General features: G+C 43.3%; 1 protein-coding gene across 1 annotated transcript in view; it reads right to left on the bottom strand.

Annotated features, from left to right (window-relative positions):
* Positions 1-2050: 2050 nt before the first annotated feature.
* LOC138262097 (DNA excision repair protein ERCC-6-like) overlaps positions 2051-26513 on the bottom strand; it is a 29769-nt gene continuing 5306 nt past the window's right edge. Inside the window, exon 2 of the mRNA XM_069211841.1 lies at positions 2051-5220. Coding sequence (XP_069067942.1) covers positions 3099-5220 — 2122 coding nt within the window. The 3' untranslated portion in view covers positions 2051-3098. The remainder of the gene's footprint in view (positions 5221-26513) is intronic.

Here is a 26513-nt window from a genome sequence, read left to right as displayed (position 1 = left end):
AGCTGCCCAAAGCTTGAAAGGCCAACACCAGATCCAAAAAACTTTTATGCTGCAGCAAGGTCTGCAAGCTCTGCTGATACTTGAGAAGCTCCAGATGGTGCACATAAGCAACTGGGCAGCAAGAATCACCATTCTTGCTTTATTTTTTATTTTTTATTCTGGTCTGAAAAATTCCACTTTGTTGGTTTTGAAGACCTAGCCAGGCAAACTTTTTCCAAAAGAATCAGACAAAGATTATTAATGTCCCTCTTACTTTCTCTTTTCAGTTATGTGATAGCAAAGAAGGATGCCTGTTGTGATGTTACATGTGCTGCTTAAACTTGAAAACATGTCCAGCTTCTCCCTCCAGAGGCAAGTATCAATTTAGGCTACCTCTCACAAAATGCCTTTAGTGTGTCCAGGTACAAACCTCCTGCAAACACCAAACCAAGACTATACCATGATTCATCCAGGCACCAAAACAAATCGCATGGACTCTCAGCCCACAGGAGTGGAACTCACCAAAAAGAAAATCTAGCCTTTCATGATCCAGAACAACCGATACATCTCTCGGACTCTGGATCCCATCCCTTTGGGAGCATGAAGGGGATACAAAAACCCACACTACAAACAACTGATGTTAATGGTGCATCCTGTACAGCAGCAGTGTGAGCCACATTGGTAACCCAATGTTGCCCAAGAAATTTCCTGATACCGGTTAAGAAAGTTATTATAAGGAATCTGCAGCGGCAAGCATCAGTTAATACTAGTGGAGCAAGAGGTCAGAAAGGAAGCAAACATTTCAAGGCAATGTTTTTGGTGTGTTCCTTCAGGACATATTGTGCTCAACTGCAGTATGAAAGGCTCATAGATGGATATAACAGAATCTGTGCACAAATTCTAGAAACAAGTAGCTCTTCGGCCTTTTAGGATTGGGGTTTTTATACCTCTATTTTTGTGGTAGCATGATGTGAGGGAAAATGGTGGCTTCTGGGTTGTCAGGACTAGACTTGGACAGCCACTAGCATAGCACAAGATGAAAACTGCAAATATACCGTATTTTCCGGCGTATAAGACTACTTTTTAACCCCTGAAAATCTCCTCAAAAGTCGGGGGTCGTCTTATACGCCGGTATACGGTGTGCTGAAACTTCAGGGACAGGCGCCCTGTAGCTGAGCCACCCTGCGTTGCATTTGGAAATCGATTCCAAGCGTATGATGGGTTCCGCATCCCACAAGATTCAGCTACTTGTGGACACAGAGCTGATTGGTCAACCGTGAGTTGAGCTGTCCTTACCGTGTGCCGCAATCCTCGCTGGCAGTTGTCTGGACAGGCACGTATTCCTGCATGTGCTCCAGGCTATTCCACTTGCACTGTTTTATGTTTACATGTTTGATGACAAATAGCCTTCTGTTTATAAGTGACAGTTTTCCTACTAAGTACCTTCATGTCATAAGCATTAGAATTAAAATTACCATGTTAAAATCAAATCTGATGTTTTTAAATTTTTATTTGGTGTGCGTTGGAAGAGGGGTAGTCTTATACAGCGAGTATAGCCCAAACCCTATATTTTAACATGAAAAGTAGGGGGTCGTCTTATACGCCCAGTCGTCTTATACGCCGGAAAATACGGGTATTTCTCATTTCTTGCCCCTACACACGCTTGTTGTTACAAAGGATACCTTCAATAAGAAAATGTGATGTTTCACATGTATTCACAGTTCACGCCTCTCCTCCCCATCAGTGCTTCTTCCTAATCAGAAGTCAAATGCCTGTCAAACAATATTCACCATCAGAAGGAGCAGCAGCTGGTCTGAAAAGCTTATAATTGTAATTAAACCCAGGTCACAGTGTTTGAACAACGCACTGCACCAATAGCGGTGGTAATTTACAAACTTATTTCTAGCACGGCTATGTGAAAACAAGAACCACAATTTACTGCTTCAACTGTGAAAGCTATGCAGTAATTTGTAATTACATTACACCAATTTTCTAAATGTATTCTCATTTGAAATTTTACACTAGTGAAACAGACACCTTTCCATACAGGACATATCAATGCTACACAGAATAGGCATAAAAATAGAACTTTATTTTCAATTAAATATTCTCTTATAAGATTTACAATTCATGGCACGAATAAGTTATCAAAACACATACATTTCAACTAATTTGCATTTATCCCTTTGCTTATGTTAAGTGCTTACAGAATAACTTTTTTTAGCTCAATTTAAAACAATATATTTAAAGTGCTGCATTACAAGACTATGCTGAGCAAGCACACCAATCAAAAAGTAGATTTCTCAATGACTTGAATATTTAGTTTAAAACTATAAGATTCCAAGTACAAATAGCTTGCTATTCTTTAACTAGGATCAGATTTGTATGCACATTAATTCCGTGAGACTTACAACACTACTGATTTTATTTTAACACTCTTCACTGCTTTTGGTTTAGACCATTAATTACTAGTTAAATCTTTGTAAAACAGTGTCATCTTATTGTAGCGGTCATCCTTACTTTCTGTAAACACCCATTAGGTACAGTAGTTCTATCCGATTTCTCTTCTGGTGTCATTGATCCCTTTCAAATCTTTGGTCACCAGTCCTTCATTCTTTCACAATCATTGCATTCTACAGGTAATCATACACTTATTATCCACTTTTTACAAGCACCAGACTGTGGCAGGAGTTGGTCTGAGTTCTGCAATCGTGAAGATTTCAGAATAAGGCTCAGAATGTAAGATAGTCATTCAATCCCAGGCTTGATTGAAATATTAGAAACTCCTTCCACAATGGATTTAGAGTTTAAAGATTCCCATTAGCTTGAGTTTGCCAAATTGGTGATAAAAGCAGCTGTAAAAATGAGTGTTCAACAGCAGCACTTCAATAATACCTGGCCAGTGGTGATTAGGCTTTGAAAAGAAACCAATGAGCACTCCAGTTCATGAAGAAATAAAGTAATTTTGTGTGCGCCCTAATTTCAGCAGATGGCACCTAAATCATTTAAATTACATTCTAGGTTACTTGCAGATTTGAACGAAGTGTTCATCCTATGATGCACAGGCTTTATTCTGTACCAAGATTACCAATTTATTTTTGTGTTCTTCCTATTCCTTGTCACTCTTCATTTTCTTTCACTTCACCTCCATGTTTACTTTTTTCATTCATTTTTTCATTCAGCTGTGATTCATACTCAACGAGCTCTTGAGCTTGCTGAACTCGCTGTTCTATATATTGCCGATCCTCTGCACCAGCTCCATCACCCTCTTCTGCAGCATAGGTATACATGAGGTCATGATCAGAAATACCAAATATCTCCAAGCTGTGTAGAAAGGCAATATGCTCATCCAGTTCTGGATCAGACTTCCTTTCAGCTGAATGCATGTCTTGCAGTTGAATCTGGGTTGCAGAAGTTGTAGTGTCATCCAAGATAAAAAGTGCCTTCAGTTCTTGTTTACTGAAGTATCTGAAAGGGTTCTTACTGTCACCAGTGGTTTGCCTTATTAACGAATCTTTGAATACCTGTCTTCTATAGATCTTCTCTTCCACAGTGGCACAAGTAATCAACCTGTATACAACTACATTTTCAGTCTGGCCAATTCTGTAAACTCGATCCACTGCTTGAGCATCAGTGGCTGGATTCCAACTGGGATCAAAGATGATAACCCTGTCCGCTGCAGTCAGAGTAATACCAACACCACCAACTTGAGTGGTTAATAAAAATACTGAGTACTCTTTATTATTCTGAAAAGCCGCAATTCTCCGCTCCCTTTCAGTAATACTGGTTATTGTTCCATCAATACGAATGATCATAAAACCCTGGTTAGTCAAGATCCGATCTATAATGTCCAACATAACTCTTGACTGAGAGAAAATCAGAGTTTGATGCCCTTCGTCTTGAAGCCTTTGCAAAAGTCCGACAAGAAAAGCTAATTTTCCAGATTCTTCAATTAGGGTCTCATCAGCAACGTGATCAAATCTGGTAGGTTCTGGTTCACCAGGAACCTGAATGTCATATTGTGCATCCTCGGGTCCTTCAAGACCAAGCTGGGTGCAAGCACGTGCAGGCAGTAACCTGGGATGATCACAGAGCTTCTTTAAGACAGTCAGTGCAGCTAAAGGCGATCTTGCTGTCATTAATAGTTCCTTAATCTCATCCAAGTCAAGAAAGTTTCTGTAGATCTCTTCTTGTGCTGGTGCCAGGTGTACCCAAACAATAAAGTCATTTTTTCTTGAGAGAGATGGCATCTCATTAATTCCCGCTGCAGATTTTCCACTGCTCGACAAGCGATTCTTTTCTATTTCCTCCTTTGTCCTTCTGAGGAAGTATGGAGTGATGAGCTCTGTAAGACTTTCCGCCATCTTAAAACCAAGGGCCATTTCACCTGCTGTAGCATCCTTTTCCCTTGCTCTAGTTATAGGGTTTTCATACTCCATTTTGAATGTTTTTGATGTCCCAAGCAATGTCCCTTGACACGCAAAGTCAAACAGTGCCCACATCTCTTGGAGGTTATTTTGGACTGGAGTCCCTGTAAGGAGAATACAATTATTTGAATGGATATTGCGTGCACATTTAGTAGTCTTTGCTGAGGGAGTCTTAATTTTGTGAGCTTCATCAAGTATGAAGTAATCCCACACAAAGTCATCTCCTTCATAGCTAGAAAGTTGTTCCCAGTTATTAATGAGCATTTGGTATGTGGTAATGAGGATGCCGCCTTTCCTTTGTGTTTTTTCCAGACACTTGGTTCGTTCTGCCTTACTTGTACCATGAAACTGATTTACTCTCATTCCCGGAGTCCATTTTGCAAACTCTTTCAACCAGTTGCCAATTAAAGTGGTTGGCATTACCAAAAGTGCAGTTCTGATCAACAGGGCATCAAACATTCCTGAAAGAAATGCAATGATCTGAATAGTCTTTCCTAATCCCATATCATCTGCCAGCAGCCCACCTTTCCTCTCATCACGATACAAGCTGTACAGAAAAGCAACACCTTCTTTCTGATGCTCAAAAAGTTCATTGTATATGTCTCTGTGCAGCATCAGTCCACTGTTTAAAACATCCACAAACTCTTCTCCATGGTTTTCAGATCCAAGCTTCACCTTTGAAAGAGCTGCTTCTAGTTTGCAAATTCTGCTTTCCAGCTTGTCACTATATTGAATTTCATTTGCCATACTTAAAAGTTCTATTGATTTTTCCAGATTGCCCAACTTGGACTCTTCTTTTGCTTGTTTCAAGTAGCTGTAACAAAATGAAATACAAATAAGACCAAGGTTAAAACTTTATAACCTTGCCACCCTACCCCACTACCTGCCTCTTGCATTTCATATAGTAAACAGATTTTCAGGATCATCCCCAAGAAATATATTTTAAGATAAAGACTCTAAATGGGAATATCTCATTGGATATGCTTATTTGTCAAGGATCAGCCACAAAATATTGAACATTTGACAACTCCACTACTTAACATGATAGCCAAGGATAGGTCTATAACAACTGGAATAACTTAAGGGAAATAGCCAAAGAAAATATTGGGAGTATGATTATACACATGGCTGATGAGAGAAGGAACATGTCATCTTAAAGCTTTAGTCTCTTTGGTAAGTGAAGCCCATCAAGTTTTATATTATCCCACAGCAAGAAGGGAACACACTAGCTTCTTATAATCTGCAACATGTTTTACTGAGTAGAGCATTTTCCTGTATTTAGATCATGTAGACCAATTTGAGCCTAATCAATTACATTTGAAGGATATAAGTTATCATTCCTTGTTACGGGCTCAAGAAACAGCTGGGTTCTCCAAGTGTAGAATAATGCATGCTACAAACTAATTTTCTACTTAAGATGCCTTGCCCCAGTGCTTTGCATTCTGCAAAGACAACAGTCAACTGGTTCTCTACCAGATTCTCAATCAGTAGTACACCACCAGTAGCACACCTTCACTGTTCTGGAAGATGTGAGTTCAGATGAAAAAAAGCAGGGTGGAAAGTGAAAAGGTTACACATATAGAAATGATAATATTTAGTCCATATCTCTTAGGGACATGGAACCATTTGATGGCTGGCTGAAAAATAAAATACTTAAGAAAACTGGGCACAAGAGACCATGGTTTCCTTGCGAGTGTGTGGACACCAGCCTTTAGATTTACTTGCTCACACAAACTGTTTGCTACATTTTAAGAGTACTAGTGTTTCACATATAACTAGAAATGGAAGCTTTTCTGGAGTTGAAAGACTGGAATTGGTAATACACGTCCTAATAAAGTAGGCATATAATTATTACAGGAAAGTAGTACTATTTACTCGTAAACTCTGCACCTTTTGTCCAATTTCATGGATTATCAGAATCAGATTATTTACTCCACTTAGATTTATATAGACATACAGTTCTCAGTGTGCATGCAAACGGTGAAAAAGGTGTCAAAACAGCACCCATAATTGGGCACCTATGTTTCTGGGAATACAGGCTTTGCCCACTGCCGGATCTAAGGCCACATGGCCGCATAGTGAAGGCCACATGGTGTATGAAGGTATTCTCTTGTCTTTTTCACAGTGACCACTTCCTGTAATCCGTCCATGGAAGTACGTAGAGGGACTGAGCAGTCTACAATGAACAAACATCTTGCCCGCAGCCTTGTTACTACAGTACAACAATAATGTTAAGGAGTAGTACACTGCTCAGAACAAATAATATTCCTCACTGTTCTCTCATCACGGAAACAAATCTGAGGGAGAGCAAGGACGTTAATGCTGCCAACCCACAGCTCTGGAGGAAGGAGCATGGTTGGACAGGAACTCCATCTAAGAAGTAGTCTACAGTCAGTAGATGAGGTAATGGAAGGACTGAGAGCAGTGATAACTCACTATTCCCTCTGGTCACCCCTACTCTCAATTCTTGCTTCAACAAGGACAACCTCAGCAGCTCCTCCCATTATAGTCCTCTTTTTATTAAAAGCACTACAGCAAATAAACGGACACTAAGGCTAGTACTTGAGGCACTGAGTATGTGATAATTGAGATCAGTGACTTCTAAATCCTGCCAGAAGTACAATCAGAGGAACAAGTGTATAAGAGGGAGAAAAGAAAAGAATTTAGAAGGACAAATTAAGTGAACCAAACACACTGATGTCAACAGCTGAGATATGAGAATCATGGAGCCCTTAAGGAGGAAGGGAAACTATAATTATGATTCACTGAAACCACACATCCCTCACCAACGTACAGCACAAATGTGAATAGGATGGAAAGCAAAACAGTAGAGATGACAGACAGAGAAGGAATAACAAAGATGACTCAGATACTGGAAAGTGCTTGAGACAACAGAAAAGGAGAAGGGGCGAGAGGAAAAAGTGGATTACGGACAAAGTAGGAATCAGGGTGAACTAATTAAGAAATCAGTAGCAGAGACATCCACTGTACACAAATACAAAAAATTTAGTAAACCACAAATGCCACACGTCTGCAATCAGTATGTGTACTTGGTTGAACACATGCTCACCCATTGTTCAAACATTAACACATTTCCAATGGAAAAACGGCGGCGCGCGAAAGTGTAGGGGATTTGTAGGTATTTACTACACTGACCATTCACATGCAAATCCCAAACAGAACCCATTCCACACCCCCTACAAACACATGTACCTTGAAAACATCAATCTGTGATTAATAGGACAACAGATCTAGTCCACATACCACACTTTCCATACAGAACGGAGGCAGACCAGAAAGGTCATCTTCAATAAAGTCTATCAGAAAGCCTAAATCTATTTAATTCCAAGGGTTCTAATAGTACACACGTTTTTGTGCATGGGTAGTGTTCTCCGCCTATTTTTAACACATTTATTGTATTAGTACCAATTAAAACTAGATTTAAATGTGCGTTCTTTGCATATTCAATTGACAGCCAAGTACGTTTTTTCCCCCCAGGCACAGTAGGATGAAATTTAAATTCAGGCCAGCTTTTGGGTTTGACAAATGGAAAAGGGGCGAGATTATAGACTGCATCAGCTGTTCTATGTTCGGGGCCTTTAAAAATCATCACTTCCATAATTTATTATTGACAGTGGGCAAGCAGTTATTGTTCATCAAAATATTTTTAGTTAAACAATTTGACACCAAAATTGTAATTAAAAAAAGAGAATCCCTATGGAGACTACTAAGCGGGATTTAAGATAGGTTGAACAGTTTGAATCCCACACCCGACATCTGACAAGCAAGTCACAAATTCAAATACTAGAAGCGGAGGTTGGCAAGTTGTTTATAATTATTAAACTGGATAACTAACACGTTCGCACCAGCATAAAACCGGTGAGAAAACAGAAATATGTTGCAACATATATAAAAATGTTTCTTCCTTGGATAGTGCTGCTTTACCCAGAAGCAGATGTTAGTGTGCTTTCCTTAAAGTATTACCACAAGGGTAGAACTTAGGCAAGGGATCATTAACTATTACAATTAGTCCACTCATCATGTACCACAGTATAGATTTTAAAAGAGCAATAGGGACATTGAGGAATAGGGAGGAAACTAAAGTAGGGAAATGGAAGAAAGATGTAAACATTGGTGAAAGTGTGAGTAACACAATTTCATGGTTAAGTTTCAAAGGTTAAACAGCCACCCAATTTCACTGGTTAAGTGGTCACCCAGTATCACAGAAATCCACAGGTTAGTTTCCAGCATGAGGGTGTTTCCCCCAACCCATTTGCATGCTACCTTCCTACATGTTTTAATCACAGCCTGTGTGGGCTGTCAATCCCTGGAGTGATAGTCTTCTGTATAATACATCCCATTTCTCGTTTATCCGCAAGCACAGAAGTTCCTATTGCTTAGCGAAGACCCAGTCATTTATTACAATGAGCTGTGATGCCTAGTTTTTTTTTTGGTTGTTTGGGAGGTTTTGATCGCAACTGCGAAACACCCTGTGCAAGGTGGATAATGCAATTCTGACCAGTCCTCCATCCTATAACAAAGTTATAGTTATAGTCTACTTTCTGAAAGAAAGTATCAGGGACATGGTAAGGGTTATTTTGGATGACATACAAGAACCTGTGGAGCATTATTTTGTACAGGGCCCAATCAGAGATAAGGTAGGAGTTTCCCTTAGTGTGTTATGTCAGCTTTGTACTTTTCTATAAGCAACAGTAAATTGTTTATAAGGTCATTCTTCTTTCTACTGATTTGTATACCTAGATTATGAAACCCTTCTTCAGCCACGTGACTGGCATCTCATTTCCCTTCGGAGGAATCCACTTTTTCAGGGAAAATACTAATTTGACCTGTTAACTTCATTACTGAACTGGAGTAAACATGTGCCTTAGGGCGTGTCACAATAGGTGTGTTTGTGTTTGGTGGGGGAATGGGCATGTTTGAAGGGGCCAATGGGAAAGGATGAAAAAATACAAATTGTTTTTCTATGTGTATTCGTATAGCACACAACTTGTCCATGAGGGTATCCTAGCCCTGAAGCAGTATCTATATAAACAGAGCCAGGGTCAGTAGTAGGTGAAAAGGCAAGACTTCAGTTTCTTGAAGTAAACAAGAACTGTTAGAATGTTCTGACGTGCAAGGGCAGGTAATTGCAGTTTTGGGAGCAAAGTAGGAGAAGGCACAACTGAATGATCTTGTGTGAATGCAGGGGTTGTTCGTGAGCAAGTGTCCTGCTGAGCAGAGTGATTTAGTAGGATTGTGGATGTCAAGCCTACTGTTGAGGTATGTGGGCCTATGTTGTGTAAGACCTGGTATGTGTTCATAAGGAGTTTGAAGAGGGTTTGTTGATGGACTGCGAGCCAGTAGAGATCTTTGAGATGTGCATGATGCAAGTGCAGAGTGGGTGGTTGAAGGGAGGAGGCTGGCTGTTGAGTATGGAAAGTGATCTAGTTCATCTTAAATGTAATTATTTCTTTGAGGCGAAGCCAGTGGAGCTGCTTCATAAAGTTTGTAGTAAGTAGAAACAAATAAATTACACAGCCAACACCCCACTGCAGGCTCTTAACTCCGTGCTAGAGCCCTACAGTAACTCTACCAGAACCACACACAGACAGCAATGCACAACTTTCTACGATGCTGCAGTACTAGACAAATTAAACTCTAGGAATTTAAGGTCTACAGTTGACATGGACGTATGTGACATGGGGTGTGAGAACCAGTACAGAGTATCCCATCAGCAAAGAAGTTAAACTGCAAACAACTACAAAATCAGAGGTCAGCATCTGTTAACAATGACAGTCTTGTCTTGGGAGACAATAAGTCACCCATGACAAAAAGAGCTCTGCTTTTGTTATGCCTCTCATCTAATACCATCTAGAACTCTCCTCATCAGCACTATTGTAAACTTATAGAATTTATATCACACAACTGGTGACACCTTTCTTGCACTGTGTAGGAAAGTACCCTCTTTCTTGGCATGGTTACCCTCATTTTCTGTCTGATGTCAGTGTGCTTGACTGTCTACTGGGATTCTGCTAACCAGGACCCCAGTAGTTATTCTCTCCCTTTAAAATGATTGTTGGATACTGTTAACACAGCACTTAATCGACAATTGGCCATTTATAAGTCCATATTATATGTAACCCAGGGCATTGGGGTTCCAGGGGCTCCCTATGGGCTGCAGCATATATTTTACCACCCACAGGGAGTTCGTGCAAAGGCTTCTGTAGGACTGCCATTGCAGCCTGTGTGAAAAAGGTGCATGCACCCTTTCACTGCCATTTGCACTGCACTTATAAGTCACCCCTATAGCAGGCCTTCTAGGCCTGAAGGCAGGGTGCAGATTTGTGTGAGTACCTGAGTGTGAGGGCAGCCCTGCACTAGCAGAGGTGCTCCCACAACCATTTTCCCGGACTTTGTGAGTGTGGGGACACTACTTTACACGTGTACTGGACATAGGTGACTACCTATGGCCAGCTACATAATGGTAACTCTCAGAGGCATGGTTGGTATAAAAAAATGTACGAATCATACCCCATGCTTTTGCAAGCATTGGCTGTATGATCCCATGCACTCTGGGGGTTCCTCAGAGGACCCCCAGTACTACCATTACAGCCTTCTGAGGTTTTCCGGGCAGCCCCAGCTGCTGCCACCTCAGACTGCGCTTCTGTTGCTTGAAAAGCTCAAACCCAGCTAGGCAGAACAAAGGATTTCCTTTGGGAGACGGGTGTTACACCCTCTCCCTTTGGAAATATATGTTACAGGCTTGTGAGGGGTGACCTCCCCCAGCCACTGGAAAGGCTTTGAAGGGCACATTTGGTGCCCACCTTGCAAAATCCAGTCTACACCAGTTCAGCCCACCCAACCACCCAATCCCTGCTTTGGCACAAAACTGGACAAAGGAAAGGGGAGTGACCACTCACCTGTCCATCACCACCCCAGAGGTGGTGCTCAGAGCTCCTCCAGAGGGTCCCTGGGTTTGCCATCTTGGAGTCCAGGTTGGCAGGGAACTCTGGGAGCATTTGAGTGGCCAGTGCCAGCAGGTGACGTCAGAGCCCTCCCCTGATAGGTGCTTACATGGTTAGGTGACCAATTCCCCCTTTCAGGGGGATTTAGGGTCTCTCCTACCTCAGATCTGGATTGCGAGACTCCTCTCCATTCTCCACTTGACTTCTCACTGAAGAAACTGCATCCGGACCCTCCAGGAACTCTACAAACTGCAACAAAGAAGCAAGACGCCTTCTGCAACATTGTATCTTTAGCTCCTGCCAGAAACTGCAACTGTTTCCCCGGTCGTGCATCTTATGAGGACAGCCAGTCTTCAGCCTGCAACAGAAGAGCGAAGGAATCTCCCTTGGGGTGAAGGAGTCACTCCCCTGCTTCTGCAGGCAGCAACCGCAACGACGACCAGTTGTGTGGATCCCCTCTCCTGTTGAGCTGCATCGATCCTGCATCATGGGTGGTGGACTGAAGTGCTCCTGCCGGTCCGCACATCCAATTTTGGTGGAGGTAAGAGCTTGCCTCCCCACGCAAGACAGTACCCCCGAGCACCACGTGTTTTGTAGCTGCCAAGGCTTGTTGCCATCCTTCCACGAAGTTGTTTGTGCATCTTGCTGCTTCGGCCCCCAGCACTCTATAGTGCGACGCACAGCTTTGAGTGGTTCTCCGGCAGCGTGGGAGCCTTTGTCGTAGTGCTGCGTGGGCCTCTTTTGCACCCTTCTTGTTCCCGTGCTGTGGGACTCTTGTGCATGCTAGCTGGTCTTGTGGGCTCCGAGTTGCTGGGTGCCCCCTTCAACTCTCCTTTCTGGGTACAGTACTTCTGGTCCTTCCTGGTCCGAGGTGGCACCATTTTCCGCTAACCGCGAGCCCTGCGTGTGCCAAGAATTGTTGGTGGACTCCAGCAACGCAAGCCAGATTGCAATCCTCCATCCGGCGTAGGACATCACTTGCACCAACCAGGAACCAGACTACCTCTTCTTGGGTGCCGTACTGACTGTTCATCTGTGGTTCTCCTTTTGCACCTTCATCCGGGTTAGCAGGGGCTGCTGTTCTTCCTGGACAATGCTGTGCTTCTTGGACTTGGTCCCCTTCTTCCACAGGTCCTCAGGTCCAGGAACCCACTGTTGGTGTTTTGCAGTCTCTTCTGATTCTTGCATCATCCTTCTTTTTGTTTGTGTGTGTTCTGGGAAAGTTACTGTGATTTACTCCTGCTTTCCTAGTCACATGGTGGGTTCTAGTACTTAACTTTTGGGGTTTTCTAGTACTCCCAGCTCCCCTCTACACACCACACTTGCCTAGGTGGGAAACAGACAATCCCAGTCCAATTTCTTAGAATATGGTTTATCAATCTGCTATATATACATGATATAGTATTTGGAGCCACATATTCATTGCTTCCTATATAGCTATCATCCTCTAAGAACTCAGACATAATACTCATCTTAATACATGTGAATGCCTTCAATCTATACCTTCAGCCTGGTTTCTCTATATGGTTGACCTGATGTCTATTACCCCACAGCCATTAAGTGCTTATTAGCCCTTCATAATATCAATTCATTAAATTGCCTCTAATTACACTAAATACTTTTATAACCATAAACCATCATAGGTGGTAATGAAGTTCTTCATCGCCATTTAATCCCTTCAGAGTCTTTGTTTTGAGTTGTACTATCAGTCTAGTCTCCCAACGTTTAAGCCTGAGCTCACGACTCCCTCCTCTTTCATTATGCTCAATGGTCGCGATCCCAAGGAACTTCATATCCGTCCAATTTTTTCCTTCATGTGTAACTAGATGTTTAGCCAGAGCATAGTTTACATCCTTGTTTTGCACAGTCCTGATATGTTCAAGTACACGGTTTTTTTTTTTTTTTTAAAGGACAGATTGTACTTCCCACATAACGAAGACCACATTCAATTATGTATACCACATGAGTAGTTTCACATGTAATTCTCTTTGTAATTCTTATTGATCTTCCATTTGAATCTGGGTGTTCTCTTGTACTTTACACCTATCCGACAGGCCTTGCACTTACCACAACATGTAAACCCTATTGTCTGAGCCTGTAACCAATTCAAAGGTTTAGTTAACTGAAAGTGACTATTCACTAGAAGATCTTGTATAGATGATACCTTCCTGTATGTTACCATAGGTCTTTCCCCAATAATTTTTCCAATATCAGGATCCTTCCTTATAATACCCCAATATTTGTTGAGTATTTTTAGGATCAGAAGATTTTCTTTACTGTATGTCATGATCATCCTAATAATGGAATCCTTATTATCCCTCTCGAATTTAGATTTGTTAAGAATGTCATCTCTCGTTTTAGATCTAGCTTTACATTCTCCCAAATTTATATGTTTTAATTTGTATTTTCTCTGTACAAATACAAATTAAAAGATATAAATTTGGGAGAATGTAAGAGCTAGATCTAAAATGAGAGTTGAAATTTTGAACAAATCTAAATCACATCTGCAAACATGTATCAGTCCATGCCCTCCACCCACCCTAATTCTGGGGCACTCGACTCATTTCCTAGCAATATCTTAACTCTGCACCATCAAGGTGACATTTCAGATGGTGTGAATCTCTGTATACCAGCATTGATCAACATACCTAGTAGAGCTAGTTGGGTCGTCATCTCTACGTCTACACTTCTGGTCCAATTCACCCGATTTTGCACCCCTGACCAGTATGTCCTTATTTGTGGACAGTCCCACATGCTGTGGAAAAAATGTCACAGTTTGCAACCTCTGAGACACCTGCTGTCAGTGACTCTGCCAAACTGCACAAATTGCCCCTGCAGTATTTCTAATTGGACCAATCTTAAATGTGCTTTTACTGCATTCACATTTGTATACATAGAAACCTCATTCTACTCCATCTTTCATGCAGATATCTTTATCATGTTGCTTTTAGGGTGCCAGCGGTTGTTGCATGTTGGCAATAAGTGTAGGTTATGTACAAAAGAGTGTTTAGCAGTGGTGCTACCAAATATAAACTCCAGAGATTGGTCTTTCAAATGTTCCAACTCTACTGAACCTTTGTGAAGTGCATCTTTGACCTGGAGATATCTTATAATATTGTATGCCAGAGAGCTCATATTCAACCTGAAGGTCTTTAACACCTTTTGAACCATCTGTACTCCAGATCTCTCCAAGCTGAGATCCTGGAGGTGCCCCACGGTTGCCACTTTTCCAAAGATTGTAGGTCACCTAGTATCTCAGAATTCCACAAGGAATTTACCAGCATCAGGGTGTTTCCCCCAAACCATTTGCATGGTACCTTCCTACATGTTTTAATCACAGCCTGTGTGGGCTGGCCATCCTAGGAGTTATAGTCTTCTGTATAAGACATCCCATTTCTTGTTTATCCGTGATGACAGAAGTCTATTACTCAGTGAAGACCAAGTTATTACGATGATGTGTGATGCCTAGTATATTTGGAGGTTTTGAATGCAATCAGGAAACACGCTCTGCAAGGTGGATAGTGCAATTCTAGCCAGTCCTCGTCACATGACAAGGTTCTAGTTATAGTCTACGTTCTTTCAGAAAGTATCTGGGACCAGGTAAGGGTTTCTGGATGATAAACAAGAAACTGGGTAGCAGTATTTTGTACAGGGCCCCATCAGAGACCGGGTAGGAGTTTCCCCTAGTGCGATACGTCAGCCTTGTACTTTTCTAGGAGCAACAGTAAATTGTTGTTTACAAACTCATTCTTCTTTCTTCTAAATTGTATGCCTAGAGAACAAAACCCTTCTTCGGCCACTTGTAAATGACATCTAATTTTTCTTCAGAGGAATCCACTTTCAGGGGAAATACTAATTTGACCATTTGATATGCAATTCATAGTATTCCCCCATATGTAGTTTAGATCTCCAACAGTCAGGAAATGGCCTTGGGTCTGCCAGATACAGCACTATAGAAAAAGGACATCCTCCTCCATCACAATCCCCCTCTTAATCCAGGTACTTAGGTGCCTGTCCTGATCAGCAATCCAAGTGATTCCAAGGTCACTGCGCACAGAAGTGGCAAAAAGGGGGCACCCCACCTCATATCCATGTATAATGGGAATGAATATGATAGGGCGCCATTGGAAATCACTCTGGCTATACACTGTATGTAGAGGAGAGAAACAAGACTTAAGCCTTTGAGCCAAGAACCACCAAGGGCCAATAGAAAAAAGGGCCACTCAGTCAAATGCCTTCTAGGCATCTAAGGACAGTATCACTGCACATTCTCTAGATTATAACTTTGATATAAGTAGCCATAAAGGAGTTAAATATTGTGTTTATTTTTTATCTCTGGAATAAATGTGGATTTATCTGAATGGATCACTTTGTTCACTACTGTATATAGCCTATTAAACAGAATCTTGGCAATATCTTAACATTGCTGTTTCGGAGGAAAAGGGGCCTAGATGAGTAGATTTGCCCAATTGGTGTCTAAGAATAATTGTGGGCATTCTGCAGTCTATGAATAGGCTTCCATCCCCTCTACCTTTGATAACCATACCGCAAATGCACCCCCATTTTACTTGATACCCGATACAGGGGTGTGGAATTTATTAAAATATCTACTTGTCCAGGGGACAGGTTGCTTCTCAAATCTACTTGTCCTGTAAAAAGATCTACTTGTCCCTTTGGTGCCATGTAGTGTGGCGACAAATTATGGCAGCAATCTCATTATGTAAGTGCTCTGATAATAGCCTCTCTGATTATGCCAGGGCTACTACCATAGTAGGGCTTGAATACTTGCAGTTTCAATCCCTACTGTAGCAATTTCCTTATTTTGGCACCTTTCTGCAGATCTGCATACTGGGGCTGGAGGAAGCAGTAAGCAATAGTTCCAGGGCTGGAATGCCTTTGAGTCTGCAAACCTACTAACCTGCATGTTTTAAAGATTTTTACCAGCTTCTCTCGAATATTTTCCCATAATAAGAAAGGTTGGACATTTACTCCTGACAATGGCAGAATTAGAATTTCTTCCAGGGTTGGGAAGAAAGTGGCTGGAGGGAAAATGAACTTGCAGATGCTCAATAGATTTTCACATGAGCAAATCTACACATCGTATTTACCCATGCTAAAATACAGTTCACAAATATTTTATAGGGGTACGACATACCATGGGTGCACTTTTGTGACTTTCTTTAAGAATTTGGGGCCACATGTAGGTAGGTTCAGATTTGCGACCTGCAAATTGCGAGTCGCAAATCCGATGGTAGGATGGTGTCCCTGACACCAGCTGTGATTCGCAAATGCCCACCTCATGAATAATCATGAGGTGGGTCGCAATTTGCGACCCCCTCGCGAATGGCGGCCCTCACAGGGATGGTGGCCTGCTGGAGACAGACCACCATGTCTGTGACTGCTTTTCAATAAAGCAGTTTTTTTTTGTTTTGTTTTTGTAATGCAGCCCGTTTTCCTTAAAGGAAAACGAGATGCATAACAAAAACGAAAAATGAAACTTTCGTTTCATTTTTTCAGAGCAGGCAGTGGTCCACAGGACCACTGCCTGCTCTGATTTTTTTTTTTACAGTGACAGTCACAATGGGGAAGGGGTCCCATGGGGATCCCTTCCCTTTTGCGAAAGTGTTAGCACCCATTTGAAATGGGTGCAAACCGCGGTCACAAAACAATCCTACATTGCACTGCGAGTCGCAATTAGGAAGGGAACACCCCTTACTAATTGCAAACCCGTTTTGCGATTCGGTAACCAGGTTACCGAATCGCAAAACTGGGTGTTTGCATCGCAATGTGCTTTTTGCACGTCGCAAACAGCGAAAGTCGCTGTATGCGACATGCAAAAAGCTACCTACATGTGGGTCTGGGTCCCTAATTAGGTCTGGTGTTAAAGACATTTTGTTTTTATTAAACTTCTATTTCTCTCTCTTTCGGCTGGCTTTACTGTGAGTGATCGCATTATGCTCTTCCACAGGGAGCATATTGCCACACAAAGTAGTTTTGTTCAGGGTCAGGAACTACAGTGGCAATCAGTGATGTAACGAAACTGGAGGGTGCCCGTTTGCAAAGAATATTGAGGAGCCCCCTCTCCAGACTCACTCAGGGCAGGTGCTGTGCTGAAGGGGCCCCATGGAGGGCGGCTGCAGGGCTTTTGTTATGCCGCTGGTGGCAACGTGTGCTTTTAGAGTTCAAAAACTTTTTGGGGGGGTTTTGCCAGTGTTTGTTACAATGTTGAGGGCCTGGTAGCTCCCACAACAATAAAGTGTTACAAAAGCCATGTCAAAACAAGAGACGCATTGATGAAACTAAAAGACTTATAAAAATATGCGAGATCATTTGGCTTTGTCAGTGTTTGTTTATTTTCATGCTTCCCATAATAGTGTTGAAAATGGTTACACTGATTTTCCATTAGAAATATTTTTGGGAAATACTAGCATGCATCAACACATTTTACTAAATGACACTTCATTTGCATCTAATCAGAGAGCATTATGGGAGCATTATACTTAGCCTCATAGCCTAAACTTTTCAAACATGTGTATACACGTTTTTTGTACTGGAACCAACGTCAGTAGTGAAGTGTGACCTTAAAACATTTATTTACAGCACTCACCCTAATAATGAAGGCATTCAAATAATGAACCATAAATACAAGTTCGAACAGCATTATCTTTTGGAAACACATTACCTCAACTGCAGAGAGTTCCACTCTCTGTAAACAGGCAGCCAAAGGGTTTGTGGTGCAGGGGGTTGGGCCTACTTGTCCCAAGGACAAAGTAAACATAAAAACTTGTTGCCCTTGACCCCAAACAAGATGTCCCGGGCGTCGGGCGATATATTTCCATCGGTAGGCATTTGGGGACCAGGATTTTTCACACGTTTCACCTGCTTAAATACATTCTCAATTTCACCCGCCCTAATTTCAATGTCTAGGGTTTGCCCATCTTCAACTGGTAGGATGCTTAACAGTATATCTGATTAATTCCAGTTCTTCCTCATGTATATCACTTTAGATGCTTACTATGATTTCAGGTGAGAGGAAAAGGCCCTGGTTCATGGTACTCAACTCAATCTTGATCCCTGTCTGATCCATCTTGGTCCCTCATACTTCCCAATATTTTCCCTTCCTACGAGCTATCCTTTTCTCTCCTTGGTTAGCATTCTGTAGTCTTGTCTACAGATGACTATTGTGTGACAATTTTGCTGTGGGATTACAAAAATATTCCCTCTAAAGACCCACTAGCTGGGGCCTCATGTATTCAATGTTTGCATATCACCATCTTGGAGATGGCTTACCCTCTAATAACAGATTTCTAGCCTTTCCAAAGCGTGGCACCCTGTCATGGTTTTCAGTGAAGAAACAGCCTATTGAGAGTCTTAAAGCTTTAAAGTTCCAGGCATATAATCTCCATCCTGACTGTTGGCTTAGAGTTCTCCCTGTGATCTTTATAACAGTATGAAGATCACTGCAACCCTTTTTCCCTCCTAAAATCACCACACAGTGGCATAGCATGCTCTAGCGTTGACCCAAAACGTCACATTTTTGGCTAGTATGGCGACCCCACTGGGGAGAAGATGTAAACATCAAAAGTGCCAGGAATTATTAAACCCACCCTATAAGAAAACTGTTGCCCAACAGAGATGGCTCTTAACAGTGCAATATCGAGCCCATGCCTTTTCAGAAAGTGTGATACTACTCCCTCTGTTTTCTTATATTTTAGCTGCAAAGCAATAGACAAATCAATATAGACCTTTGAGATGCGGGAGGGAGGAGGGTTAATAAGTCTGGCAAACATATATAGAAGGATGGAGCTTTTCTAAATTCAATTGAAGCCACCCCTAAACCATACTATATTCTATAGGATGCAGTTTCACTGCTTCCCTCAATCAATCTGAGGATACCAATTACATTTTTTGTCTCCAATTTTAAATTCCTTCACATTTACAGAACACCTACAAATTTCCATTTTGTTTCTTATTTATATAAAGTGGATTAATATGTTATTATTGAATTTTCTAAGCAGTCGCCCACCCTCCCCCTCCCAACCCCACCTCTACAGAAGTATGCTTTGAGGACCTCCGGGGATCCCCAGACTATACAAGAACGCTGCACACACCATTAACATTCCAAGTCATCATCTTGAGATGTTGATTTGTGTTGGCTATATCCATATTGTCATCTTTCAAAACTTGGACATGCTCTGTCACCCGTTTACCATGGGTAACCTATAGACTTTTCTTAACAACCCTTGCACCCCACTGCAAAAAACTACCCATCCCCTAACATCTATAAGTGTCCATCGCCCTGTCATAACTAGATAAAACCCCTCTCTTAATAGAGCTGTATCCCTTAGCTACTCCTGAATGCCACCCTTTGAGCACCTCTACTAAAAGTAAGACTGTTACAATGCTATGGTGTCCTGTTCTATTCAGCCTGGTGTTCGTTTCAGCAGATGGCTGAAATGTATCATGGCTAGTTTCAGTCCCCCATGCATCTTCTTGTGGGGTTCGGACATAGCTATGCCACTGCCAGATCTTGTAAGATGGCCACTCAAGACCAACATGATAGTGTCTTGCTTTCTTGTGCTGAACTTTTCTTTGTATAACAACCCCAGGAAGTGTCCACTGGTAATCCTAGTCATTTCAGTGGCTAAACATTGAATTGCACCTTTGTGTCTATTGTATTACCAGGTCTATCTGTATAGGTTCAACTGGGTCTCCCTTTATTATGCCTCTGTAGCGTCTTTATCGCTCCTGAATAGCTTTTTTTGTGCCTACACAGCTTCCAGCACAGATACAGCATGCCTGCCTCCAACCAGGCACTAGCCCTCTAGCTATTCCCATGCCTCTCCAGCACTGGAGAAATACCAAGACTTCCCTTCAGCAAGGACTCACAACTTAGCAGAAAAAAAGCATAATGTACCAAATTTCTATTTCTTAACTTTTAATTGACCTCGTCAAATGTTCTGCGTTTTGTCTGCGCTTCTGAGCTAGAATTGATTGAACATGATGTAGGAGGCTGGCCTGGCTTGTAGTGGGTACCAATGGGACTTACACCTTGTGCCAGGTCCAGTTATCCCTTATTAGTAGGGTGTATTAGTGTTCTAGCAGCTTAGGCTGATAGAGGTAGCTATAGCAGAGCAGCCAAGGCTCAACTAGGAAACATGCAAAGCTCATGCAATACCACTTGTATCATACAGGTACTATATCACAAGACAATACTCAGTTACTAAAAATAGAGGTACTTTATTTTAGTGACAATGTGCCAAAAATATCTCAGAGGATATACTCCATTAGAAGGTATGTAAAACAAAATATACACAACTAACCAAATCAGGCAAGTAAAACAGTCAGAAAGTAGTGCAAACATTGTAAAAACACAATCGGATGCAATAGGCCTAGGGGCAACACAAACCATATACTAAGAAAGTGGAATGCGAACCATGAATGCACCCCTAGGCAAGTGTTGTGTGTAGAGGGTCACTGGGAGTGTAAGAAAACACTAAGGGTGTAAAGGAGACCCCACACAAAGACCCTGGAAAGTAGGAGTGAAGTACTACTATTTCCCCAAAAACACACTACAGTCATAATAAAGGATTTTGCAAGGACTACAGCAGACTGCAAAGCACTGAAGATGGATTTCTGGACTTGAAGACCTGCAAAGGAAGGGGACTAAGTCAAAGAGTTGCTAAAGTGTCCGGTGGGGCAAGAGCCCACCAAGCCCCGGATGAAGGTGCAAAATGGCTGCCTCCGGTTGGAAGAGGCTGCAGGTTTTGCAACAATGGAAGGAGGTAGTAAGTTCTTCTTCATGCAGAAGAAGATGTCCCATGCTGAGCTGGAGGATGCAGAGTTGTTTCCTTGGCAAAATACCGCAAACAAGCTGTGCTAGCTGCAAGAGTCGCGGTTGGAGAAAAAGGGTGCGGACCGAGCCCAGGAAGAACCAGGATGTCACCACTTGGGAGAGGAGACAGAGTGGGCCCTCAGCAACGTAGAGAGCCCACGCACAGGAAGGAAGCACCTGCAGAAGTCCTTGAACACGGGTTCAAGAAGACTGAACACGGCAGTTGTCTCAACACTGCAAAGAGGTCCGACAACACCGGAATTCAACTCAGGGAGCTGAGCATCGCAGGACGAAGTGATGGGGACTTAGGCTCGGCTGTGCATGCAGGATTTTTAAGAAGTGTGCACAGAAGCGCTTGTAGCTGCAGATCACACGGTGCACAGGATTACTGTCCTGGGAGGGGCGACAAGGACTTACCTCCTCCAAATTCAGACAGTTGGACCTCTTTTCAGTCGGAGTCACTTGGGCCCACCACCTGTGTTCCAGGGGACACACTCGTCAGGATAAGAGGGGACCCAGAGTACCAGTGAAGCTGAAGTTTGGTGCCTGCTGGAGCAGGGAGAAGATTCAGACGACCCACAGGAGATTTCCAGTGCAGTGTGAAGGCAGGCAGTCCCCAGAGCATTTACCACCAGGAAACATTTGAGAAAGCCGGCAGGATTAGGCGCTACAATGTTGCTGGTAGTCTTCTGGCTACTTTGTTGCAGTTTTGCAAGCGTCCTGGAGCAGTCAGCGGTCGATCCTTGGCAGAAGTCGAAGAGAAGTGCAGAGGAGCCTTGATGAATTCTTGCAAGTCGTAATCGGAGGAAAAGCCCACTAGAGAGACCCTAAATAGCCCTCAGAGGAGGTGCATACCTGACTAGGTGGCCAGTCCTATCAGGAGGGGTCTCTGACATCATCTGACTCACCCACTTCCTCGAAGACAACTCCATCCTGGACCCCTCACAATCCGGATTCAGACGAAACCACAGCACGGAGACTGCTCTCCTCGCCGCCACAGATTATCAGACATCAAATGGACAACGGCGAAACCTCGGCCCTCATCCTCCTCGACCTATCAGCCGCTTTTGACACAGTCTGCCACCGCACCCTACTGACCCGCCTCCAGGAAGCCGGCATCCAAGACAAAGCCCTCCACTGGATCTCATCCTTTCTCTCCGACAGAACTCAGAGAGTCCGACTCTCCCCCTTTCGCTCCAAAGCCACCAACCTCATCTGCGGCGTCCCCCAAGGATCCTCCCTCAGCCCTACTTTGTTCAACGTCTACATGGCCCCCCTCGCAAAACTGGCCCGCCAGCATCACCTCAGCATCATCTCCTACGCCGACGACACCCAGCTCGTCCTCTCCCTGACCAAAGACCCACTCACCGCAAAAACAAACCTCCACGAAGGACTAAAATCCATCGCCGAATGGATGAACAACAGTCGCCTGAAACTCAACTCCGACAAGACGGAAATCCTCATCCTCGGTCGCTCTCCTTCGGCCTGGAACGACTCATGGTGGCCCGCCGACCTCGGACCCCCACCCACCCCTGCCAGCCACGCAAGAAACCTCGGCTTCATCCTGGACTCTGCACTCACCATGTCCAAACAGGTCAGCACCGTCTCCTCCTCCTGTTTCAACACCCTCCGCATGCTCCGCAGAATCTTCAAGTGGATTCCAACAGAGACCAGAAAGATGGCGACCCAAGCCCTCGTCAGCAGCAGACTTGACTACGGCAACGCACTCTACACAGGCATCCCAACCAAAGACATCAAACGACTCCAGCGTATCCAAAATGCCTCCGCCCGACTGATCCTCGACATACCCCGCCGATGTCACATCTCCCCTCACCTGAGGGAACTCCACTGACTCCCGGTGGAGAAGAGGATCACCTTTAAACTCCTCACCCACGCTCACAAGGCACTTCACAACGCCGGACCCTCCTACCTCAACTCCAGACTCAATTTCTACGCTCCCACACGTCAACTTCGATCCGCCAACCTCGCCCTCGCCGTCGTCCCCCGAATCCAGCGCAAGACCTGCGGCAGCAGATCCTTCTCCTTCCTCGCCGCCAAGTCCTGGAACTCTCTCCCCACATCTCTACGCCAGACCCAGGACCTCCTCGCCTTCAGGAGACTCCTCAAAACCTGGCTCTTCGACCGCTAACTGCAGCACACCTCCACCCCCCCACCCCCCTTCCCCCCAGCGCCTCGAAACCCTGACGGGTACATAGCGCGCTTTATAAATATTGTGATTGATTGATTGATTGATCTGCTGGCACTGGCAACTCAGAGGCCTCCAGAGTGCCCCCACATCTCTGGAAACAAGATGGCAGAGGTCTGAGACACACAGGAGGAGCTATGGGCACCACCCCAGGGCTGGTGATGGACAGGGAGGGTCACTCCCCTTTCCTTTGTCCAGTTTCGTGCCAGAGCAGGGACTAGGGGTTCCCTAAAAAAGTGTAGACTGGTTTATGCAAGGAGGGCACCATCTGTGTCCTTCAAAGCATTTCCAGAGGCTGGGGGAGGCTACCCCTCCCCAGCCTTTAACACCTATTTCCAAAGAGAGAGGGTGTAACACCCTGCTCTCAGAGGAAATGCTTTGTTCTGCCTTCCTGGGACTGGGCTGCCCAGGCCACAGGAGGGCAGAACCAGGTCTGTGGGGTGGCAACACCTCTCTCAAGGAATGCTCTCCTCCAGCACCCATTCTAACCTGCCAATATATTTGCTTCTTCAGGGGCATCTGGTTTGCTTTTACAACTGGCTCCAAGGGCCCAGTTTTTGGATCCTTTCCCATATTTATTCTTTTATCCTTAACAGATTTCTAGCCCTGGGCTATATTGAGTGCCAGGAGTGTCTTCTCAAACTTGCCCAGTTTTATGTCACAGTAGTACCTTGGGATTCACAATCTTGTGCAGGCACTAGTGGTCCTTGTGTCCCTAGGCAGGTCATCTTAATGCCCAAATGTCACAAAAGTTTCTTGTGGTCGCCAGGCTGAGTTTCTTCAGGCAGCCATTGATCTAAAGTTCACTGCCCCTATTTCCTCACTGCCGAGTGACCTGCCATGTTCCCTGTCAGGCCACAACAAGGGTAAACTCAATGTTTTCCCAACTGCCCTCTGACCGTATGCAATCTTGTATCTGTTGCAGTTCACCTCGCTCATCTTTCAGGTACCTTTCTTTATTGGAGGGGTAGAGGAGGAAGACAGGCCTTTCAGTATCATGTGCATCACCAATCAGCCTAGGCCAGTAGGCCACAACGTGTTTCACGGGCCCTAAGGGGTTTCTCGGACAAGAGAATCTGCTAGCCTGTCAATGGCCTTCGAGTAGTGCTACTCATGTCCCCTCTCTTCCAGGCTGGTCTCTTCACTCTATGGCCTGGCCCCATGCAACCAGAATCATGCCCTGGATCCTCTGTTGCACTTCAACTGTTCATGTGAAGCTGCAAAGATCCTTCTTTACAGTGTGTTATGTGCAATACCCAACCACTTGTATTCACCTACTCTGGTAGGCATTGGCTGCCCCTCAGTGCTGTGGCAGACGGCACAGGGTGAGCCCAGCACCTCCCCCTATCTTAGCTTTTTCCCTGGTCTTACTTCCCTTGGTGCCTCTTCTGGTCAATATGCGTTGCCCTAGCAGCATTGAGAGCCACACCCAATTGAGAATGTATAAGGGGTGGTTCATTGTCATGCAGACTGAAAGATTTTGCCAGGCAAGCTGTGTGACTGATTTAAGCTACCATATGAGTTCTGCGCAAACCACACACTTGCTGCTACTAATTTTTGCAAGTCGTATTTAAAACAGTCAGACAGTTATATGATTTATAAGTTATGTAACAAAGGAATGCTTATTCTTTGGGTCTTGCTATATTAGGTTTGCTCTTTTTCTACTTACAATTAAATGTGTGCCTTTTTATGGAATGCATCTGGTTTACAAGTTCTTTGAAATAAGGGAGTTAAATTTCTAGAGTCCAACACCCTCGACATATTGTTTGGGGTCAAGGACAAGTTTTCATATTTATTTTGTCCACTAGAACAATAGATCCAATCCTCTGCAGCAAAAATCCTTTCCATTCCAGTTTACAGTGACAATATGAATCAGCAAAAGACATTTTCAGCAACTAAAGCAAGGTCTGTATCCATATGTTCTGGAAGTTTTTGAAACTTGCACATATCATTCATGAATGCAAAGCCTTTACTATCATGGTGAGCCCAGTGAGCTGTGGTTTAAGCTTGCATTACTTAGAGTGGCTCCAATGAAAAAAAAAAAATAGTAAAAAAAAGTGTGTTTGTGTGCGCACGCTCACTTGTAAAGCTTAATCATTTGAGGGGATTTATAATTCCTCCAAAATGTTCACTGCTTATATACAGGTAAATGCATAAGCATGAAAGCTCATTTGGTGATAGTTTGATTTTAAAATAAAATGTACACCCAAAAAAGTTCTGCTAGAGAATTGGGCAACTTTAAGCACTATTTCTCTGCAGCTTCACTCAGTACACGTTTCATGCAACCCAATATTAAAAAAGCATTTGCAATGCAATGGGTGCAGTATTTTTAGGGCTCACTAACTTTTGCAAAAGTAGAAAGCACTAGTTATTCAATAAATACCTTTTGGAGCTGGCCATGTCCAAATTGGAATATAAAAAAAGAAAAAAAAAAAAACACACACACACACACACACTGATTGCGGTTATGCTGAAGCATGGCGTCTTTGTTGTCAGTTTTGATTTTCTCAATTTCCCAGTACAATGCATTTTGTCTTTTTGCACCTACCATCAGGAACATATTATTGCCTTAGAACTAGAGACTACCTGACAAAGACCTTATAGATCCATAGTGACTGTTTTTAGATTACTAGTTCTGCACGCTTGCAGTTCTCATTTGGTCTAAGAAACAAAACTATTTCCAGTGCTCACCTTCCTTTTAGCCTTGCGAGAGTCTTCTTGAACAAGGATTCCAAAGCTCTGAATTTGGAACATTTAGCAACAAATTGTAATCCCATTTCTTTGATCTCGAGTCCTGTATTTTGTTCTCTTCCACTGCCAGCATGTGCCTTTTAAATTCCACAATGCTACTTCTAAAACTCTAGGCAGCTGAATTGAGAACACATTCACATTCAGATTTACTGAGCTAAACCACTGCTGGAAATGCTGGGCTGAAAGTAAAAGACTTTCCTCCCTATCCAGAAAAAAACTTCTGGTCTTGTATGTTCTAGCAATTTGACATGGCACAGCAGTGACAGTGGGCATGATTCTGTCACCCGTTGTCACCTTCAGAAACAGATGAGGTACACTGGAATTTACGTTTTCACAATCAAAGTCTGTGA

Source organism: Pleurodeles waltl, chromosome 10 (assembly GCF_031143425.1).
Source record: "Pleurodeles waltl isolate 20211129_DDA chromosome 10, aPleWal1.hap1.20221129, whole genome shotgun sequence".
Taxonomy (NCBI): Eukaryota; Metazoa; Chordata; class Amphibia; order Caudata; family Salamandridae; genus Pleurodeles; species Pleurodeles waltl.
This window is presented reverse-complemented; position numbering and strand designations above follow the sequence as displayed.